Source organism: Python bivittatus, unplaced genomic scaffold (genome assembly GCF_059951505.1).
Source record: "Python bivittatus isolate LINGU-HERP-01145 unplaced genomic scaffold, Pbiv_v1 ctg000480_np1212, whole genome shotgun sequence".
In the NCBI taxonomy this organism is placed as follows: domain Eukaryota; kingdom Metazoa; phylum Chordata; class Lepidosauria; order Squamata; family Pythonidae; genus Python; species Python bivittatus.
The window spans coordinates 89296221-89318339 of NW_028277075.1; the positions used below are offsets into that span (position 1 = coordinate 89296221).

A 22119-nucleotide genomic window follows, 5' to 3' on the forward strand; every position below is an offset into this window, starting at 1 on the left:
AGTCTAGAAGCTAAACTAGGATGGTTCCAGATAATTGGTTTGATTCAAGAAATCTTGGAATTGGGTTACCCCTATTATCCAAATACTTCATCCAAAAATACAATTTTGATATTGCCTGATACTTGTTTCCAGAAGAAAGGAATGGCAAACATGTTCTTTATTGTTCCAAAGAAAACTACAGGAACATGAAGTCACAAAGAGGAGATAATAGTTCAATTTGCACAAGAGGATGCTATTGCTTAAAGCTCTAGGTAAATTCCCCTCTCTCCAGTTGCAGCTCTTCAGGCACTAATATTTCAACACTGTGGTGAAATTTGTTCATGCATGCAGTTTTGATTTCACAGAAATAGGGATAATTTTTATTTTTTCCTCCTTTTTTAACACTATGGACAAATGAAATGAATTCAAATATTCCGACATTTCGATCCAGCTGACTATTAAAACTGATATGTAGCATTCTAACATACGACAGCTTCCCAAAATACTTTAAATGTCATGCCCCAAATTCTGCATGTATTTACTTTTTAATTACTGTAGCTTCAGTCTTAAAGAGACAGTGCTGTGTTCAAATATTAGTACCTGGAGAACTGAAATGAGTGCAGAATTATATCTAGGACTTAAACCCCTTGGCTAAATTCTGCTCTTCCACAGTGCAGTAGCTTAAATAGATATTGTTCCTCCAACAGGACTTTGTGTTACAAATGTCTCTTCCAAGGGAGCTGAGTAAGCAGGGCATCCATATTTTGTTTCCCATATTTTAGCCATGCAAAAGAGTAGTTATCAACAATCTTATTTTGAAGCTACCAAAGAGGGAAGTGTTCAGGCATGTTATCTCCCGATTTATGAGCCACATTTGAAACAATTAATGCAGACCCAGTCAGGGTCCTGGGCAGAGATCCCCACAGGATCAAAGGCTTTTGTTTTTGTTCCCTGCTCCCACCCGCTGCAGACACCTCTGACTCTAGGTCACTCGGATGTTGGCTAAGCAGTGGAAAGAAATGATATTTTGGTTTGGATCCAGATATGCTCCGTGTTTGGCCAGGGGGTGGGTCTGTGTGAGGGAAATGTCATGGGAGAAAGTATATGAAATAAAAGAGATACAGTAATCGCTTTCTCAGCCAAGAAGCATGTTTCAGGGTTCTTTCAAATCTCAGAGCACTGCATCTGCCAATTTCTCAAGGAGCTCTTCACTAAGAAACATCGCTCCTGATGGAGGTTACCATGCCAACAGTGTTCAGTTGACAACATCAGTTGCAGTAAGCAGTTTCTCTTGACTTCTAAAGCACCCATGCCTGTTCCTAAAGCCCAGCCATAAATTAAAAATTCCAACAGAAAAATGTCAGGATGTGGAAGTGACTTTTCCTAATAGGGATACTTCACAGTATCATGTCTACCCAAAATAAAGTCACTATCTACATAGCATTCCATGATGGTTAGTAGTTAACTGTATCAGGTCATGGAGTTGACAGGAACACCTGATGTTTTGCTATACTTTTGAGTGCTTTGCATTGCTTCTGTTTTTGTCCAAATTTATCTGCTGAGTGTGTAAGTGTGCTGCCAACATGATAGGACCATTAAGTAGCTACCCCACGTGTTAAACAAACTGTCCCTTTCTCCCTGAGTAGGCTAGATTATTTTCTACCATTATGAATTATTCTGCTTGGCAGTCACACCTTAAGAGTGAAGCAAGCATGTAACAAAAGAGTGGAATTACCTCCTGGAATCAGTAAATGCTGTCCTACTCGGGGGGGGGGGGGGTTAAATTAATTAAAACTTATTACCTACTTCAAACCATTGTTCTCCTAAATTACAAGTCTCTTGTAATTTTCCCATACCAGCTTGATGAAGACTGCACCACCTATAATGTATCACAAAGACATTTAACTTAGCAAAGACAGAGATAACAAGACCTTAAGCCAGAGATATGTACTAACTCAAAGGAACTCCTAGGAGAATGTGGGATTTCCAGATGCTAAGGCTTCCGAAACTTTTCATTTTCCACTAAGGTAAAGATAGTGTTGCTTTTGTGCTTGACTCCTGATGACTTCAGGAACATGTCCATGCAGGATTCTTCACAATAAAACAAAACAACCTGTCCCATCCAGTCAGGCAGAGAGGGCATGTTATGGACCCTGTCGGTGAGAGAGTGTTGGCTGGTGGGGCCCAGGAGGAGAGCCTTTTCTGCTGTTGCCCCCGCCCCCCAGAATATTCTCCCCCCAGAGGTGCGGCAGGTCCCTACCCTCCCGGCTTTCTGGAAAGGACTAAATACTGTACATGGGGCAATAAGAGTTTTAGTCAACCCTGGGGGTGCCTGGTGCCCTGATGACGCTCCCCGAGCCTAATACTCACCAATTACCATCCATTTTTGGAATATATTTATTATTTATTTAGGACTATTTTTATAGCGTATTTTTAATTAATTTTATCTTCTCTGTAAACCACCCAGAGTTGCTTTTTAACAAGATATATAAATAAATAAAAACTAAATAAAAATTAATCTGCCATTACCATCTTGAAATGTTGTTTCAGGTTCCCAGTCTACTCCACAGCCAAGGGATTTCCTGGTTTCCCTATCAAATGCTAACCAGATCTGACCCCACTTCACTTTTTAAGCTGTGTCAAGGTCTGCTAGCTACAAAGAAGATTCTGATTTATTCTAGCAAGAGAGTTGTAGAATATATACATGAAGCATTCAAGGAAAGGTTCACAAATTGGCCCCTTGCCACTGATTGGCATGTTGAGGCAATTCTGCTCTCAGTAGATTATCTTCTGAGCATGTGCAGGCATCATCAGAAGATCAGAAAAGACATTGATGCATGTGTGCTGGTTTTTGAATGATGTGGCTGCCACTTCTGAATACACAGGTTAATTTTTCCATCAACTAAAGATACTTAGGTCTTCTGTCCTAATTAGAAATTGTTTTCTAAAACTATTTCTACTTAAGGTTATTCATTCAACCAATCTTTATGTTCTTCTCCAATCTGAAATGACATTGTAATTAATTAGTCCTCTAATTATTCTTTCCAGGCTAAACCACAGGATACTCTAGACCTGTGTCAATTATTAAACAATGACTTAGCTGCTACAGTAAAGAGGCACCCAAAAAGATTTATTGGACTTGGCACTCTCCCCATGCAAGCTCCAGATCTGGCTGTAAAGGAACTGCACCGCTGTGTGAAGGAGCTTGGATTTCCTGGTGTGCAGATAGGATCCCATATCAACAACTGGGAATTGAATGCCCCAGAACTCATGCCAGTTTATGCTGTAAGTAAACATGTTCTGCCTCCCTTCCCCCACAAGTCCTGTTATGCTGGTTCATAGTGGTGGTGAGTGTTCCTGAGAGGTATAGTGAAGAATGCCAGGAGTGTGTGCTATGAGTATATACCTCCAGGATGGTCTCCCAAGGTATGAAAGTCATCCCAGTTGCCCAGCTAAAGTAAACAAGTACCTAGACTGGGTAGGAGTGATACAGGAAGCTGCACGAGGAAGATGATCATTTTAGTGACAGTGGCAAGGACATCACGTCATACTGCGCAGGAGAAAATAATTTTAAATCGCTCCTGTATTTTACCAAGAAAACTACGTAGATAGATAATATAAAGTGATTGATGATATAATGCCAGATGATGTGCCCCTCAGGTCAGATGGCACTCAACATGCTACTGAAGAGCTAAGGATCTTTTGGGGTAGTAATGATGTTTATGATGTGGCTGAATTAAAGCCTTTGGGACATCTTGTTGCTGATGTTGTCATGCAGGAAAAGAAAAGCTGAAGCTGCAAAGACAGAATTATAGTGGGATGTGGCACTTAAGAAGTATGAAGCTCAATACAGTGAAAAATAAAATTAATTGACTATACATTGACATCTTAGACATCAGCGAATTGAAATGGGCTGGAATTGGACATTTTCATTCAAAAGATCATATTCAGGACATTAAAAATGAAGAAGGAAGAGTGTTGCTTTCAATTTCTTCATGGCTAACAAAATATTCAAACAACCAAAATGACATCATATACTGTATGTGGACACCAACACACAGAGCACACACAAATAAAATTGACTATATTATTGGTATGACGAAGTTGGAGCTCAGTTATAACAGCAAAGATGAAGTCAGGGGCTGACTGTGGAACATATCACAAATTGCTCCTGAGCAAGTTAGAAGACTAGCTTAAAGCAGAAGTATAAAGCCAACTGGTTTCTATGGTGTGACCTTGAACTTATACCCACCATTTTCAAGGAGAACATCAGGAATTACCTTGAAGTCTTAGCCTCATTGATAGGGAATCAGAAGAACTAAACTTCCAGGGAAGAAATGGCAAACTGAAGACGGCTCTGCTAAAAGTGGAGCTGATGACTACAGCAGAATGAAGAGCTGGCAAGTACAGGGGCTCTTGGTAATTCCTCTCCAGACAAGAAGAGGACTTGCGATCACCCACAAGTGCTCTAGTTGCTTTTCATGAGGAGACTGCAAGACAGCAGTCTCCAGTGGGTTTAGAGCTCTGGGAGACAAGGGAATAGCCATCTTGCTCAAACCACAGTTGGTGCCTTCAGAAGGACCCTGGGTTTGCATACTTCCTTTTCTAATCATTTTCAGAAATTGCTTTTTAACTGCTTTTCAGCTATTAGGAACCTTTAGATCAACAAGTCTGAAAACACCAGGTGAGTTTCCTTCAGTCCTTAGTGTGAAAAAAAATTTAAATACAAGTTTAAGGACTTAAAAAAAATTTTTTTTAATAAACAGCAAAAGGGTGATTAGAACTTTGATTCTGGAAAGTTACAAATGGACTAAGGGTCCAGGTAAATTTGAAATAAAATTTTGGAATTAATTATAAGAATCCTTCCCACAGGAAAATGCTTTTGTTTTGAAATTGTTTTAGAAAAAACATGATAGGATGGGACTTTGAAGGTTGGACCCTAAAGGGAACTAGAAGGAATGAAAGATTACAATTAAAGGAGAAGAACAATTAAATTTGAATTACTAATACAGAATGGAGCAAAATATTTTAACATTGAACATATTGAAGGATATTTTTGAACAATGGACCCAGAAGTTAATTTTAAGAGTGTCTGCCTCTATAGAAAGACTGTGTTTAAAAGATGTTATGGAAGAGGAACAACTTTTACTGAACAAGACTGAGACTGATTTGAAAGTGGATTTAAAAATGACAGGCTACAAGAATGATATGGAAAAAGATGCTACACTGGACATAGAAAAGAAACCGGCTGATGTCTTAATAATTAAAAGGGATACACAAATAACAAACCAAGAGAGTGACCTAGATAATTTTCCTATATTGAATTTACAAAAGAGGCTTCTTAAAGCCTTGAAAAATGTTGTGAGAAGGGACAAAGAAAAAACAAAAAGAAATGAAGTTCTAGGACATTATTTGAGGGGACTAAAGATCAAGATTGTTAAAAGTAAAAGGAAGGAATATACAGTTGGTTTATTTGATCAAGGTTAAAATAGATACGTTCAGGACTGAAATGACAAAGTTTTAAAGATTTGTTTATAGATAAGAGATGGGATATGGGAAGAAGAGATCATTTGTTGTATTTTAAGAGAAGGTGATCAGTTACTACAATCGTTTATACTTGTATTGAAGGGGGAAGTCATTTCTTTATATATTTCTTTCCTTTTTCTTTACTATATTCTTATTTTTTCTTTCTTTTCTATTTTTCCTATTTTCTTTTTCTTTTTTGTACCTTCTATTTTTCTTTTTATTCTTTTTTTTAGTTTGTATTAGTTTTTCATTGTCGTAATTATAATATAATAAAATTACTATTAAAAAAAAGATAGGGAACGAGGAGAACTGTGGAATGAAATCAAATAAGTTTTTAAGGATAAATGTGAAAAAAGACTGCCAAAGCCAAGAAACAGAAGAAACCAAACTGAATGTCAGAACAAGCAGTGGAAATTGCTAACTAGAGAAGCCAAGGCCAAGAAAGACAAAGATCTCACGAAATAACCTAACAAAGAATCTGAGAAAGTTATTAGAAGAGACAAGAAGCAGTATTATAATGACATCTGAAAAGAGGCCAAGGAAATACAAGGGAAGCTTTCTAAAAGATCTGTAAACTAATCTTAAATTAGTATGCTAAAGGTAATAAATGACAGATAGTAACTGATTCAAAGAATATTAGACAGTACAGTAGAGATGTTAACATCCAGGATACCTTAGAATATATTCCCCATTTAAAAGAACCTCTAATATGAGAAGATGAAGTCAGATCAGCACTCCAATCATTACCAAATCAGAAAGCTTCAGGAATTGATGGATATCGCCAGAAATATGCCATGTAACAGAAGAAGAATCAGTAGGTCTTCTAACCAAACTATGCCAGCAAGTCTGGTGAATGACCCAGTGACCAACAGGATAGAAGAGGTCAGTCACCAATAACAAAGAAAGGAGACTTAACATAGTGTGCAAACTATCATACAATATCCTTAATTTCACAAGCTACCAAAATAATGTTTAGAATCATCCAATGCAAATTAGAGCCCTAACTTAAAAAATGAAATGCCAGATGTTTAAGATGGTTTTAGAAAAAGGTGAGGAAAAAAGATATGCATGCTAGATAATTGAGAAAACCAAACAATACCAAAAATAATATGTTCACTGTATACAGTAAAGGCCTTTGATTGCGTTGACCGTGTCAGGCTGTGCAATGTGCTTAGGAAAATGGGAATCCCAGAACATCTCATTGTCCTCGTGCAAAACCTCTACACAGGACAGGAAGCCACAGCCCAGACTGAATTTGGTGAGACAGACTGGCTCCAGGTCAGCAAAGAGTGAGACAAGGTTGTACACTCTCTTCTTATTTATACCATCTCTATACTGAATGTATATTGAGAGAGGCTGGATTGAAAGAAGATGAGTGTGGTTTTAAAACTGGAAGAAGAAATATCAAACACCTGTGCTGTGCTGATGAAAGTATACTGATAGCAGAAAATGCAAGTGATCTGTTAGCTCTAGTAATGAAAGTCAAGGAGCACAGTGAAAAAACTTAACTATGAATAAATATAAGGAAAACCAAAGTAATGATAATAGGTACAGCAACCAGCCTTGGAATATTAAAGTGGTGAATAGCTTCTGCCTTTTAGGATTGACTTTTAGTAGTGAAGCAGCATTCAGGAAATACACCACAGACTAGCACATGGCAGGGTAGTAATGGTAGGGTAGTAATGAAAGCTTTGGAAAATATATTCAGATACTGTGATGTGTCTATACCTACAAAGAGTAGACTCACGCAGGCAATGGTTTTCCTTGTGACACTCTATGAACAAAAGTTCGACTTTGAAAAAGCAGGATAGAAAGAGTATTAATACTTTTGAAATTTAGTGTTAAAGAAAACTATGGAGAATATCATGGATAGCTTTTTAATGGTACTTATTATTTTATTGTATATGTTATGATTGTGAACCACTTGGAGTTGCATAGAGTATTGTGATATATACAGTAAATGCTGTAGTAAGAAATAAATATTTATCTTAATGCCATTATTTTCAGTCCAATCTAGGTACAATGTATGATTTGTCTTTAGGCTAAAAATGTTCAGGGCTCATAATTGTGTGTGGTAGGTTCACAACTGAAAGACCAGCCTGCTACTAATTGTGCAGAGAACAATTTTACTTAACTGCACAAATGTCAGTGATATCATAATGACTTTACAGTGTGATTGCCAGTTCCAGCTAGGCAAGGAGTGGCTAACATGGGGTCTGTCCACATCTTGGTCACTAGATTCCCCAGCCTGATGTAAGCAATTCATGCATCTTATAGGCCTGTCCATGTAGAGATATTTAGCTGATCTGGCTTTGAACAGCCAGGCTACCTCCATTTACAACAATCCTGTATAACATCTGTTTCCCAGTGTATTGGTTTCTATCAATATAGTGTCTATAGCACTGAGTCAAGCAGGAGGCTCTAAACACAGAGATATTTGAAGGTAATGAGGGTAAAGTTCAAACATGCTATTAAGTTATGTAAGTATTTCAACTCAGCTATGCATATTTTAAAATCTAATCCTTAAGAAGGTAAATCCTCTGTAAGTAACCTTCTCTAGCTTATATTCTCATTACAATTGCTTTGTTTGCTCTTATCTAGCAAACTTTAGCTCTCCCTGGAGAACTCCATTTCTATTTTGCATGTAAAGTTAATCAGCAGATCAGCAATATTATCTAAGTAACACACACAGTCCAGGCAGAGACAGAACTGCAGAGATGTACTAAGTTTTCACTTAGTACAGCATATTAAATACATTTCTATCTACTCATTAGGTGAAGTCCGAAGCACATTCAAATGTAAACTGTACTTGCAGTTATTTGTCCTTTGGACTTTACAGGCAGGACTGAGATTAATAAATAAATATGTGTTAAAAACTCAGTAAAACTATGTGAATGTGAATATCTAGCTGCAACCGGAAGAATCTGCCTGAGCATTCAGGAAAGTGCTACAAAGTACTACAACAACTTCTCTCTTCCTCTTGCCTTATCTGCTCCAATTCCCATTATGACTTGGTACTTATTCTCTATTTAAAGAAATATAAGGAAGAACATTGTGTAAGCCTCAGTATTACTTTGCAGCTATTTCCAGCTCCAAAGAGGCAAGCTACTTTTTTCTCTGCCTCTCCCGCATCAGAATGAAAAAGGACAGAAAAATAATAATTTATTTTTAAATCTGTAGTTTAAATAACAATCATGCCAGCAAAATGTCCAATAAAAATTAGACATGAGGGATATGTAGAACAAACATAGTCATCTGGAAATTTTAAATCACAATTAATAATAATAGGCAAATCACAAGTCTAATAGTGCATTACAAATAAAAAGTATTCAAAAATAAATTTAAGAGGAAGTTGTTTATTCATAAGCAAGAAAATAGGCTATTGAACTTGGTATCTGATTTGTTTGTATTATTAACAACACAGCTTTATCTCATCATCTGAACAAACAAACGAGGGTGCTAAACAGAAATAAGCACTTTCTAACAATATATAATCATCACTCTTATGTGGATTACTCATGTTATGAAAACAGTAAATTTTTTCTATTTAAAATCTCTAGCTTAATTGCCTGAAATATTATCTCTGTTGTCCTCTATTTAATAATCTTTTAAACTCTCTCTTGGTGATTTAAGGCTGCTGAACAATTAAACTGCTGTCTCTTTGTGCATCCCTGGGACATGCAGACAGATGGAAGGATGTCTAAATACTGGCTTCCCTGGCTTGTAGGTCAGTAGTTACTGTGCAAAATTGGCATTCTCTGCAACAATCACCGGTAGCGATGTTTTATTTATTGATTTGATTTTTTTTTTAAATCTGGCCCAATCAAGAGACTTTTGTTATCATTTTGCAGATGGAAGGATTGGAAATATACAAGGAAGTTTTCTAACAGTCTCATCAAAGTGGGCACAGTAATTAAATTTATGAAGAGGAGCTAGTTATTTCTGTTTGCTGTATAGGACAAAAAAAGTGAATTTTATATATTTATTTATTTCATAGGCCACCCAACTCCAATAAGATTCTGGGCAGCTTACGACCAAGAAACAATATCTATGCATAAAGACTATAAAAGCAAACTGACCAACACCAGATCAGAACAACACAAAACAAAACAAATAAAAGAACAAAAGAACATCACCCTGTCCCCACGGTTCAAGTTTCTTGAACGCCGTAAGGGTGGGAGTCACACGACTCTGGGAGATCATTCCAGGGTGCAGGAATTGCAACAGAATAGCATCCTGCAAGATGACATTAATTAATTGACGGGACCCAGAGTGCACCCAAACTGTTGGACTGAACCTGATGGGCAAACATGACTAGAGATAGGCAGTCCTTCAGGTAGTCAAGCCCATGCCTTGAAGTGCTTTATAGGTGATAACCATCATCTTGAATTGCACCCAGAAGTCAACTTATAACCAGGGCAGCTCACAAAGCAGCAGGGTGACACACTTAATGTGACATCCTCATTAGTGCCCATGCCCTCATATTCTGGACCAGCTGTAGCTTCCAGGGCAGCCCCAAATAGAGTGCATTACAGTAATCCTGTTGTGAGGTGACTAGGGCTTGAGTGACAGTTTAAGGCCTCCCGATCTAGGAAGGGGCACAATTGGTACACTAGGTATACCTGTACAAAGGCCCTCTTGGCCACAGCTGCCACCTGCTCTTTGAGGGGGAGCTGAGAGTCCAAGGGGACCTGTAGATTGTACATAGGTCCCAAATTGGGAAGTACAGTCCTATTGAGAGTCATCAATAGAATACCTCTGGATCCAGCAGGCTAAAATAGACATAGCCACTCAGTCTTGAAAGGATTGAGCCTGAGTCTGTTCCTCCCCATCCAAACCCATACAGCATCCAGGCACTGAATCAGGACTTTGAATGCATTGCTCAGCTGGCCAGGGGTTGACATATACAACTGGATATCACCCATATATTGATGATACCTGACCCCAAACCAGCGGATAACCTCACCACTGGTTTCATGTAAATGTTAGACAGAAGGGAAGAGAGCATCGAGCCCTGCGGCATCCCACATGTGAGGAGCTGTGGGTGAGATCTCTCTCCACCTGTCAACACCAATTGAAACTGGCCACAGAGAAAGGAGGAGAACCACCATAAAATAGGATACCATGGTTGACAATATTGAAAGCTGCTGAGAGATTAAGGAGCGTAAGGATGGATGAATCACCCCCTGCCCGGCTCTACCACAGATCATCAACAAGCGTGACCAATGCCATCTTCATACTAAACCCCAGCCTGAAACCCAAGTGAAATGGGTCCAAATAATCCACTTCCTCCAGGCTTCTCTGAAGTTGATGCCTGACCACATTCTCTGCCACCTTCCCTAAAAAGGGAAAGTCCATGGCTGTCATGGAGGCCACCAACCCCCAAACTGCCCTGGACTCCACAGCGTAGGATCTCAATCACCCACCCAGTGACAGAAGCTCAGGCAGGGAAGATGCAGTGCAGCAGGGGAGACACTGTTATACTAACAGCAACAATTCCACTGGTTCCCTAGAACCCAATTTCAGCCAGGGAGGCTCACTTCAGGCAGAGCTGTGAAAGCCCATAACAATTCACAGATAAATGCCACTTCACCTCCCCTCCCTGGTACCAAACCTGAAACCCAAGTTGGCACATCTCTGAGAAGGGAACTCCCTCTCCCAGCCCATCCAAGTTTTGGCAAAGAAGCCAGGTCAGCCACCTCATCCACTATCAAATCTAAAATAAGATTTTAGAGAACCTGGAGTTAATTTTTTATTTCAGAAGCTGATTTTTAATTGTTATAAATGTCCTAATACATTATTTGAAAGCACTGAAAAAGAAGTTATATACTATGCTTTTCAGTAGCAACAAATAGTAGCAATTTACACACACACACACACACACACACCCTGTAACAAGATGGATTCTACTTAGGAACACAAAACAAATGTATGAGGGTTATTAGTACTTTCCAAGCACTGGTCAAATTGTGGCATGGAACAAAAAATTACATATGAGTTTCTCTTCCTTAGCAGTAAAATGCAGCAATGAATAAACTTACAACAAGGTCCTTTTATGGCACCTACGTCATTTTCTCTGATAGTATGGATGGTCAAACATATTAGTAATAACCAACCATTAATTTCAGTAAATAGTAGTAGATCAAACAAAGAAACATGCCCTCTTCCTTATAGTCAATACACTTTTTGTAACGTTTTTATTTAAAGCTATATGGGACTGAGCATCTCTCTTACCACAGCTTGGAATATCCTACTGTGCTCTTCCAAGTAAGCTAGCACTCTCTGCCCTTTGGCAGAGTAATGACACAGAGGTTTTTGTGGGTTGTGTTGTGGAATTTCAGGGTTGGAATCCATTGGTGCCATGTCGGCAGCTATGCAACTTATTTCTGCTGTAATTCTGGTGCTAGGGCCTCAGTCCTCAGAACTGAGATTGCCCAATATTTGTCTGGCTGCCCCTGGCCTTCTTCCTCTTCCATGGATGAAGATCTGTCCAAGAAACCTATAAGAACTATATGGTACAATACCATCATATTACTACCATAATTAATCCTGGATATTAAATTCTTTCTTACTATTAGGCATGCCCACTGAAACAACCATTGCTATTTGCTCCATGATTATGGGAGGAACTTTTGAGCGTTTCCCTAAGCTGAGAGTTTGTTTTGCCCATGGAGGTAAGTATCAGAACCAAAGTAGTATAGTGATTATATTGTTGGTCTAGAACTGGAGAACCTCTCGGCCATTAAAACTCAGTTGATAGGTCAGTCCTATCTCTAAACCTAACCAACTACATACTGTTGTTGTTGGAGGGGTAAACATGGAGGAAAGAGTAACTATATGCCACCTTGTACTCCTACAGGAAAGGTAGAATATAAACTAATGCATAAAACATATAAATTACAATATATTTTTATTTTTAGGTGGTTCCTTTCCTTACACAGTAGGACGTATTTCCCATGGATTCAGTGTGAGACCTGACTTGTGTGCAATCCATAACAACATTGATCCAAAGAAATACCTTGGTTCATTCTACACAGATTCACTTGTCCATGATGCACATGCACTGAGGTTGCTGATAAACACGATAGGAAAGGTGAGTGAGAGCCTCTCTTGCAAGATACATTCCTAGACTGTAAACACTATTCCACAGTAAAGCCTTTGAGAGTGAAGGCCAAATTAGACATTATTCCATTCATTCAATCAGCAATAGCATGAACATTTTCTTAAAATACGTAGCAGTAGTGGGGTCTGTAATAGGCTAATATCCTGGCAGAGGTACAGGGCTTCAGTTTTCTGCTGGAGGTTGAAGCATTCTGTGTGGGCATGTCGGCATTCCTTAGAACAGGAATCTGACTACATGATACCAGGAAAAGAGCCAGAGAGTCAGTACTCTGTGCATGTGTGACTGAGAACAAAGGCAGAAGAAAGTAACCTGAGATTAACAATCCTTTAGACAAAAAGCAGGCAGACTAATAGGAAAAGAAGAGATACAGAACACGTCCTTAATTTGTTATCTACCTTCTACCGTCCCCTTATGATCAGTAGGTTATGAGGTGCTGAAGAATCTTGTGCCACAGGAGTTACACCTCCAACATTGTTCACTTGCAGCTGTGAACCCACTCCAGTTTCCTATACTTGCTATTTGTTATGCTATTTGGCACCAGAGATGAGAGTTCCAAATTTAGATAAGGCCCACAATAATGGCAAAGAGTTAAAACATCCTACTTATCTCCAAATTGCCAAACTAAGTCAGACATCCTAACTTGCTGTTTACACTTAAAACATATTCACAATGTTGCTAATTGTGTGACTTATGTCATGGCGTGGTTAGCTCCAAAAGAACAATAAAGACCTATGCACTCAAAAAGAAGAGTATCAAAAAGAAGGCAGGAAGAAAAGGCCGTATTTGTGAAATATCTGATAATTCCTGATATTTGACCTGGGTTAAAAATAAAAATAGCGAAGAAGAGAAACAGAGCAAAATGAATTTGCTTCTTGTTTCTAGTCAACCGTAGTCTCCTCCTTCCTTCACTTTCATTCATTGGATGAAGATAAGCAAGAGACGGATAAAACAAGTTGTACCTTCACCTCTTCTTCCCTGTTTTTCCTTAAAAGCAAGATAGCATGCTATACCAGTCTGGGCACTACTGGTATGGGGATGACTATTAAAAAAATCTGTCTTTTCCACACAAGAGCATAGCTAGCATACCAGCATAAGCAGTTACAGACCACTCATGCTTCTCTGGATAGCTAACGCCAGCATGTCTGGGCTGTAAAAATCCTGACCATTCTAGACTGCAGCAAAAAACCATAGAAAACTCTAGATCTTTTCTGCCATCTAATAGTGGTCCAGATTTTTGCAGCCCAAATATGTAGATTTTGGCACTGGATCCCTGGGACTCCTGAATTATTCACTTAGTCCTTCAGAGAAAACACAACATTCATTTAAAGTATGGTTACCATATGTGGGCTGCAAAAATCCAGACAACCATTCGATGACAATAAAGGTATATCTTTTTGCTGTCATTTAGTGGTCATCCAGCTTTTTGTAGCCCAGATATGGTAGCTCTAATCTAAGGCCAGTTATGAGTGTTCATAGTCCCCAATACTTATGTCTACATTAAGTGTCTCTTTATTCTTTCTTATACAACAAATAGAGTCTCTGAATACTGGTTCAAAAGCTCCCTGGGATAACTGCATGAAGAAGGAGGTAGAGTTGAATATCCATTGCATATTGATGGCCCTTGAGGCCAAATCTTTGGATGATTTCCCCTATCCCCTTCCCAAATTGGGACAAAATAGAGCCCAGAAGCATTCCCAAATGGGAGCACAGAGTAAGATAAATGATGTTTGCCCTCAAAAGGAATTCTGTCAGAATTTCTGCTATTTAAATGACTCACACTAGGGAACAAGCAGGAAAAAAAGCTGCACTAATTGATGACCATAATGCAAAAATACTCAGATATTTGCAGTGGTGTTTAATTATTCCTTGCATGCATGAAGTTCACAGAAGAAAAAATTTCATTGTATTTTTTCTGGCTATTGCATCCTCCTCCTCCTCCTCATGCAGAACTCACCCAGTTAGTAAAGATTATGCATTAGAAAGTCCCTCAGGTCATATTGACATTTGATGTTAGAGATTTATTTGCTCAACAAACTGGTATGAAAAAATTGGAAGAGGAATCACATTGCGGATAAAGAGATGTGATGGTCTTCATCAATCATAACTGTTCTGCTATGTACCTATGCTCAAAATATTTCCCATTTTTTGTGATGTGCATTTCCTTTTATTTTGTTTTACATCCTCCCCACCACTACCACCACAAAAAAGCAGATTAGACTAAATTAGGCACTTCTACTTTGGCATAAATGCTTAGATTAGAGCATTCTTTTAGAACCCTGTGGTGACGCCTACTGGAAATAGTATGTGATAGCAAAAAGGGAAATGTCCTATAGTGCTTTCTTCACTCTATACATCACCAGTTGCAAGTACAAAAAGCAAAATGACTTATGACTTCCAGGTTCATTAATTTGGGCTTTACTTCCAAATGATGAAGCATCAGAAACCCAAGTTATTCGGTACAGTCTATGTTAAAAAGGCATACTTTAGTCTCAGAAAACTCTGTATGATAGAATAGGATAAGAAGAAACACGGTATTTATTTATGATGAAGGAAAGCATCAGTTTATTACATCATTCAATGTAACTCATCTTGTCACAGTTTCACTAATTCCTTCCCTTTGGTGCAAGATATAATTTTATAAATGAACTAGATTACTATTGTAGATGGAAGCATAGATACCAAAGTTATCTGTAGCCATTAATAGGTGGTTAGATAAATATATATATATGATGAAGGCTTAAATTGAGGATTTACTGATTTCTCCTTTTTTCCTTCCTACTTCGTAGATAGATAATATTCACTAAAATGCTGCAAAAGCAAACCAATATTATTTCTGCCAATATCAATACCAATTTAATGCAGTTTCATTCAGGGGTACTTTGGGATTCAAAAAAGTCAAGATGTGTGATTGAAGCTCTACCCCTTTTTTACATGTGTTGCTTGTATGATGCTTGTAAAAAAAAAAAACATTGGTGGGGCTGCAGTCATGTGGTTGTGGCCACCATCCTGGCTTTTATCTCTTCTCCCACAGAAGCCCTTAGTTTAAATACTTTATTAACATGGTTTATCAGCTATATGCTATCTGTCAAAACCAGATTCTGTATTTTACTCCAAGTTATTATCCTCATGATCATCTATCTTTTAGTACATAAAAGTGAGAAATTTTTCTGTACTAAAATACATAAACGACATACTTTTATCTATAGAAAATAATGTAATTATATCAAAAATCAGGAGAATCCATTAATAAGGAGAAAACTTTATCTCTTATAAGACTGTTCAGTGTAAGTTTGCAGAAAGGCTCACAAAAAATGACAAGCATGTATTATTGTGATCAGTTGTGCTAACACAAATTTTCTACGTTCCTCAAAGATTGATATTTACTTATGACAAATAAGTTGCTTGAGCCCCCAGCAAATAACCTAATACAATGCAGTGGCTAGATAAACTTGGCCATATTGATCAGGAGAATGATTGCAAATGAAAGAATGTAACAATCAGCTAGGATGGGTGTTGCCTGTAAATGATGCAAATAATAGAGGCAATACATTGTCACGGTACCATACAAGCTAACTTTGATAGAAATGTAAAATTTCTGCTAATTGCAATGCAATGAGAAACAATATTTTTGTCACTTTTCCAGAGAAAAAACAGAAATGTTGGGAAAAAATGAAATATATGTAGTCAGTCCTTATTTTTAGCACTTTACAATCATAAAATCACTTTGTTATTTTACAAAACATATTGCAAATTTGATTTGTTTGTAGAAGTATGTTTCATGTATAAAATTAAAAAGTATAATTTATTTTGGCAAGTATAATTATATTGATTGAATTTATTTTAATCTGTTTTTATTCTGTTACAAATGGCACTACAAACCACAGAATTCCAAGGAATATACTCTCTCTTGATATTTGCTTGTTAAGAGAAACATGCAGGCAAAAAAAATCAAAGAAACCATAAATGCTGCGGTAAAACCAAGAACATTCTGGACAAAGATAGAAATACACTAATTTTCAGACTTAGATGAAAAATGGAAAGGTGGGGGGAAACTAATTCTCAGGATATGCATTTTGACATGTTTAATCCATTTTTCTGAATCTGAAGTACTATCACTGCTAGCATTTTCTAATCATCTGATCCCTTTTTTTTTATTATGTTCATGGATTTCTGGAAACTAAAGATGTCCCATTATTAAGGCAGAATTCTTTGCCCTTCAAAATGTCTAAGCATATTTATTTATTGATCTGGCATATTTCTAGACATAAACCAGAGTGTCTGACAGCATATTATTCAAAAGGAAAAGATTAGAAAATATATATTTTTTTAACTCATGAAAAAAATTAAGGCAGGGGAAATCTCAGAAATAATGGGAATCTTTTTCCTGAATTTTTCTAGCTTTTCCTTGGCATTCAAATCTCCAGACTTGCATGCAATTTAAAAACTAATACGTCTGTCTGTCTTTCCATCCATCCATCCATCCAATCATCATAATGATTAAGATGAAAAAGGAACTTCCATTAAATGCCAGCAGGGTAATCCACCTACTTGCTTCTATTTGTAGGAGAAAGTGATGTTGGGAACAGATTATCCATTTCCACTTGGGGAACATGAGCCTGGAAAACTGATTGAATCCATGGAAGACTTTGATGAGGAATTAAAGGTAGGTTATCTGCTTTTGAGTGAATCCTTTAAAGTTTACTTTTAAAAATGTGGATGTCAGTGGAGTAATTTTTAGTTTATTGTCCTTGATTTGAGGCTTAGATGACATGTTTAAGGCCCTACTATTTAAATATATAAGCTTCTAGTCAGACAGACTTCTTTTTTAAAGTAGTGTAAAGTAATGTAAACAAATGTTTAAGAAAGAACAATCCTTTGCAAAAATTTACAGTTGGGACAATTTTTAAAATTTTTGTTTTCAAGTCAGACTTGATTGCTGGTGACTACATAGACTTCATACATTTTTCTTGGCTTCTTGTTTGGAGGTGGTTTACCATTGCCTTCTCCCAGGGTTGAAAGAGAACAACTAGCCCAAAGTCACCCAGTTGGCTTCCATGGCTAAGGCAGGTCTAGAATTCAGGTTTCCCCACTCCCACTTCAGCACTTTAACTACTAGATCAAACTGGTTCTCACACTGGATCATATTTTGAAATAACCTGAGACATTAGGGGTGAAGCTAATATGTGGTCAGCATAGGAAATCTGAAGGCGGGAATGGAAGAATTTAAATGGAATATGATTTCTTACCCCTACTGAAACTAATCTCTGTAATTCTAGTGATGTTACTCCATGTAGAGGGGAGAGAGGTAGTTGAGAGTTGGACAGGGTCAAAAAAGGGAAAAGAAAGGAAAAAAAGGGAGAATCTATCTATCTATCTGTCTGTCTGTCTGTCCATCTGTCCGTCCGTCAGAAAGGAAACTCTGGTAGCCCTTGGGGCAGTCATCCTTTAATTATGCAGTCAAGAGGAGTTGTATTGATGTAGTTCTACTCTCTAAACAGAAACAACTTTACTTGACATTAACAATAGAATGTTATTGTGAAATAAAATGTTGATTTTTCATAATAACTGGTCCTCTGAATAAGTGAGAAACAGAATATAATACCACCACCCTAGTATTCATGCCTAGAATACTATGCTGCAAATAAAAGAACCAATAGGAAAGAACAAAAGCTCAGTATAGAAATTCTAAGATGATCATTTCAGTGTCATGGCAGTAAGATTTTAAAGTAAAATAGAAGAAATATTGCCTCTTTGGGCCATATAAACTTGTTTTGCCATACTATAAACTAGAAATAAATTATCAATTAATAGCCTGGCCTATAAAGGGTTGCCCTACTTTATATCATCACCCATTGTCATTTTAAAAACTGTATGAAATTAATTTATTAATTAAATATATGCATTTATTAAATATATGAATAAAAATAAATTAATTTATTAATTACATATTTAATTTATACATTAAATTATTTTCAATATATGTGGTTAGTAACTGAATAGGAAACTATCAGGAAATCCAGGAGCTGTAAATTACATTGGGAAGCTAAAAAAAGCAACTAAAAATGACAAAAGCAAACATTAAATAGTAGCATTAGTAAGCACAAAAAGTAGCATTAGTATCTATGATTGAAACAGCATATGCTTATTTTGTGAGGACATATTTTGTGAGGACACCAGGAATCAACTGTAATTCAATGAAGTTTTCACCTTATCTGTTAGAGAATCTATGAATTTTTTGCATCAATTTTACTTTTCGATATATGCCTTTATCTTCAAATTCAAGTTATCTCTCAGCATTATTTGATAGAAAAGAAAGGACCGAACATTTCTGTTGGAGTAACACTGATTATCAGATATATTGATAATCTATTTGTACTGCTCTGCAGGTGGAGCATATGGTAATTAAAAATCATATTGAACTGAGCGCTAGACGAAGTTCAGATACATTACATTTGACAGATTTTTCAGGATATATATTTTTCATATATATCTGTTGTCTATCTCTCTGTTCTCTCCATGTCATTAGCATGTTCTGAGAGATTTGTGGGAAGAAGCAGCTACTTAGTGATGCTTGTGGATGTTCATTATAATACATAATTAATTTATGAATTTATTTTTAAGCAGTGATTCATTGAGTACAGTGGTACCTCTAGTTACGAACTTAATCCGTTCCATGACTCTGGTTGCAACTCGAGTTGGTTGCAAGTCGAGGTAAAGTTTCCCATAAGGATCAATGTAAATACAGTTAATCCGTTCCGCCCTCCGAATTTGGTCGCACCATGAGGCAAATTTCCCCATAAGGTTCAATGTAAATACGGCTAATCCACCCTCCGAATTTGGTCGCACCCCGAGGTAAATTTCCCCCATAAGGTTCAATGTAAATACGGCTAAACAGTTCTGAAACATATGCATTTTATTTTTAAACCTCAAAAACATGAAAAAAAGTACAGTACAGCACAGTATGAAGAGGGAGAATGGGGTGGGGAGGCAGTTATTGTTTGGAGGGAGAGTCTCCCTCCAAAGGGACATCGGGGAGATCTCCTTCAGGGGTTTCCTCTCTTCTTTGCCTCTTAATTGCAGGCTCAGTTCTGGGGAAAAACCTGTCTAAAGTCAGTTGCCAGCCTGCTCTGCATTTTCTTTGGAGCCATGCTGACAAGCACACCAAAAACCTTCCAAACGCGACAAAACACACCACAAGCCTCACCGAATGTCTCCTTGCTACCGCGATCTCGCCCACAGGAAGCTGCGACCGCGTGGCAGCAGGGCAAATGGCCGCGGATCCGGTTCGTAGCTCGAGGCGGAGTTCACATGTCGAGGTAAATTTTTGGGGCCGGAGCTGGTCGTATCTTGAAAAATTCGTAACTAGAGGTGTTCGTAACTAGAGGTACCACTGTATTTGATTGGGAAGCCTTCTGAGGCAGAATCTTTAGCTTTTGCATATATACAAAACATTTGTTAACGCTTTCTCAAAATCTTTTTTCTTTTTTTTTGTTACAGGAGAAGCTCAAGTTTGGCAATGCTCTTTCATTTTTGGATATTGACAGAAAACAATTTGAGTAATAACAGAACTATTGTACTTATATATGAACATTTTTAGGTTCTGGAGGACAACCATAAAACTATATATTTATATTTATGCACTCTCATGCCAATTTCAAATAATATACATATGCTGAAAACCTGAATCCACCTTTATAAAAGCCAAATGCATTAAGAACTTTTAGAAAAGGTATATAGTTGTAAGAAATTTTCCTGTTATATATGGAATGGACCATTTTAGCATGTTATCAATGAATGATTATCACTTAAACTTAAAAGAAATTGTCTCTCTTCCTCTTAAGTATTGCACTGTTACAGAAAGATCCGAATAAATCAAAATAGAACAATCTGTTTATATAAAGGTAGGGAAATTGGTGGGTGCAAGGATAAGGTTATGTAGTCCTATTTGAATTTTGGAATTTTAATTACTACTATAATTTTATTGCTTATCTCCTTGAGCCTAGGAATTCAATAGAAAGATAACATATTCTATGTATCTATAATCATGCACACCTTAGAAAAGAATAAATGGCAACTTGCTACAATATATTTATCTCAAAAGCTGATTCATGTTTACTTAGAAGTAACTCCCACCATATTCAATCAGACTTACTCCCAGGTAGGTGCTCAGAGAATTACAGTCAAAGATTGTGCTTGCAGGATATATTTACTGATGATTAACAACCATGTTATTCTTATTTAACCCAATTGTCTGGGTTTGCAGAACACACAGAACTATACACAACCACACAGATTGGATTCATACAACACTTTAGGCAAAATGGTAATTGGCTTACTTGAAGGTCAGTGTGCTGTCAAACCCAGCTAACATAGTTAGTTTTCAGTTCAGAATGTTGTGTAAAGTCAGCCACTTGGACTAATTAAGTAAACCATGATTAAGAAAATAGTGGGTTACCATGTAATGTTTGTTTAGCTATTAATTGTTCTATTTGCTCTGACTCATATTTCTTTTTTTAACAGTACTCTTTAAAAAGAACACACTGTACCTTCAGAGGAGCTTACATTTCTATTTACAAAAACAATTTTAACATAGATTTTAAAAAATCTTAAATAGCCTCAACCTATATAAACCTGAGATATCCGAGATAAAGCAATCCCACTTAGGACTCTTGCACACAGCATCTTTATGCGGCTTGCCTCCCATGCAAAATGAATTGGCTTAAAAAACCCATGTATGAATTTCAATCTGTTCTTCAGCTTTGGTGACAACACTGGCTCTTTCTGGACAGCAGTTACCATGGCTCTGGACTGCTGGATTCTCCTGCTTCTTTAAATCTCCTACCTGGGTCTGGAAAGGAAGCATGAATTGCTTCCCTTTCCATGACTGAGTTTTTGAAGACATGTGGTTTCCATTGATACACCTTCTGTACAGCCTTGAATTTGACAACTTCCCATCTGACCTGTCCACTAGTGAGTAAAAAAAAAAACACCAGTTTTACCTTCTTTCCCCTCACTTGGGCTAGAAACGGAAACTGGCAGAACTCCTGTCAATTTCACCTAATTAAACTGTTCCATCACTAAATTATTATTTTTTTTTTTTTAAAAAGGCCAACCTTTCACCTATACAGTGGTAAACCTGTAAAAATTAAAAACAACTATTCAGCATTTCAACAGTCCACCATGGGAAGGTCCATCCAGAAGTCAGACAACCCAGGTCTAAATGGCCACTGGAGAGAGTGATGCACAGGCGCCAATTGGAGTGGAGGCATTTGGCTAGAATGAAATGAAGCACAGCAGGCAGGCTGTACAGCAAAACCCGTGCTGGCAGAAGTCAGAAAGCACTACTTCTGTCTCTGAGCAAGAAAAGGCAGGCAGACAGAGGCTACCTTCATAGCAGATGGCAGTGGGGGTGGGAGGGAGTTGGAGAACTCGACTCTGAGAAATATTTACTGGGTTGGCCTCATACCGGGGCAAGCAGGACACACAGGTGA

General features: G+C 37.5%; 1 protein-coding gene across 3 annotated transcripts in view; it reads left to right on the plus strand.

Moving 5' to 3' along the window:
* ACMSD (aminocarboxymuconate semialdehyde decarboxylase) overlaps nt 1-20714 on the plus strand; it is a 42119-nt gene extending 21405 nt beyond the window's left edge. For 2 of the 3 annotated variants that reach the window (XM_088146496.1, XM_088146497.1), the window contains 7 exons: nt 3028-3264; nt 9139-9232; nt 12084-12179; nt 12426-12598; nt 17193-17291; nt 19868-19944; nt 20126-20714. In XM_088146496.1, coding sequence (XP_088002622.1) covers nt 3028-3264; nt 9139-9232; nt 12084-12179; nt 12426-12598; nt 17193-17291; nt 19868-19944; nt 20126-20225 — 876 coding nt within the window. In that variant the 3' untranslated portion in view covers nt 20226-20714. The remainder of the gene's footprint in view (nt 1-3027; nt 3265-9138; nt 9233-12083; nt 12180-12425; nt 12599-17192; nt 17292-19867; nt 19945-20125) is intronic. The other variant, XM_007427039.3, reaches the window with a different exon arrangement.
* The last annotated feature ends 1405 nt before the right edge of the window (nt 20715-22119 follow it).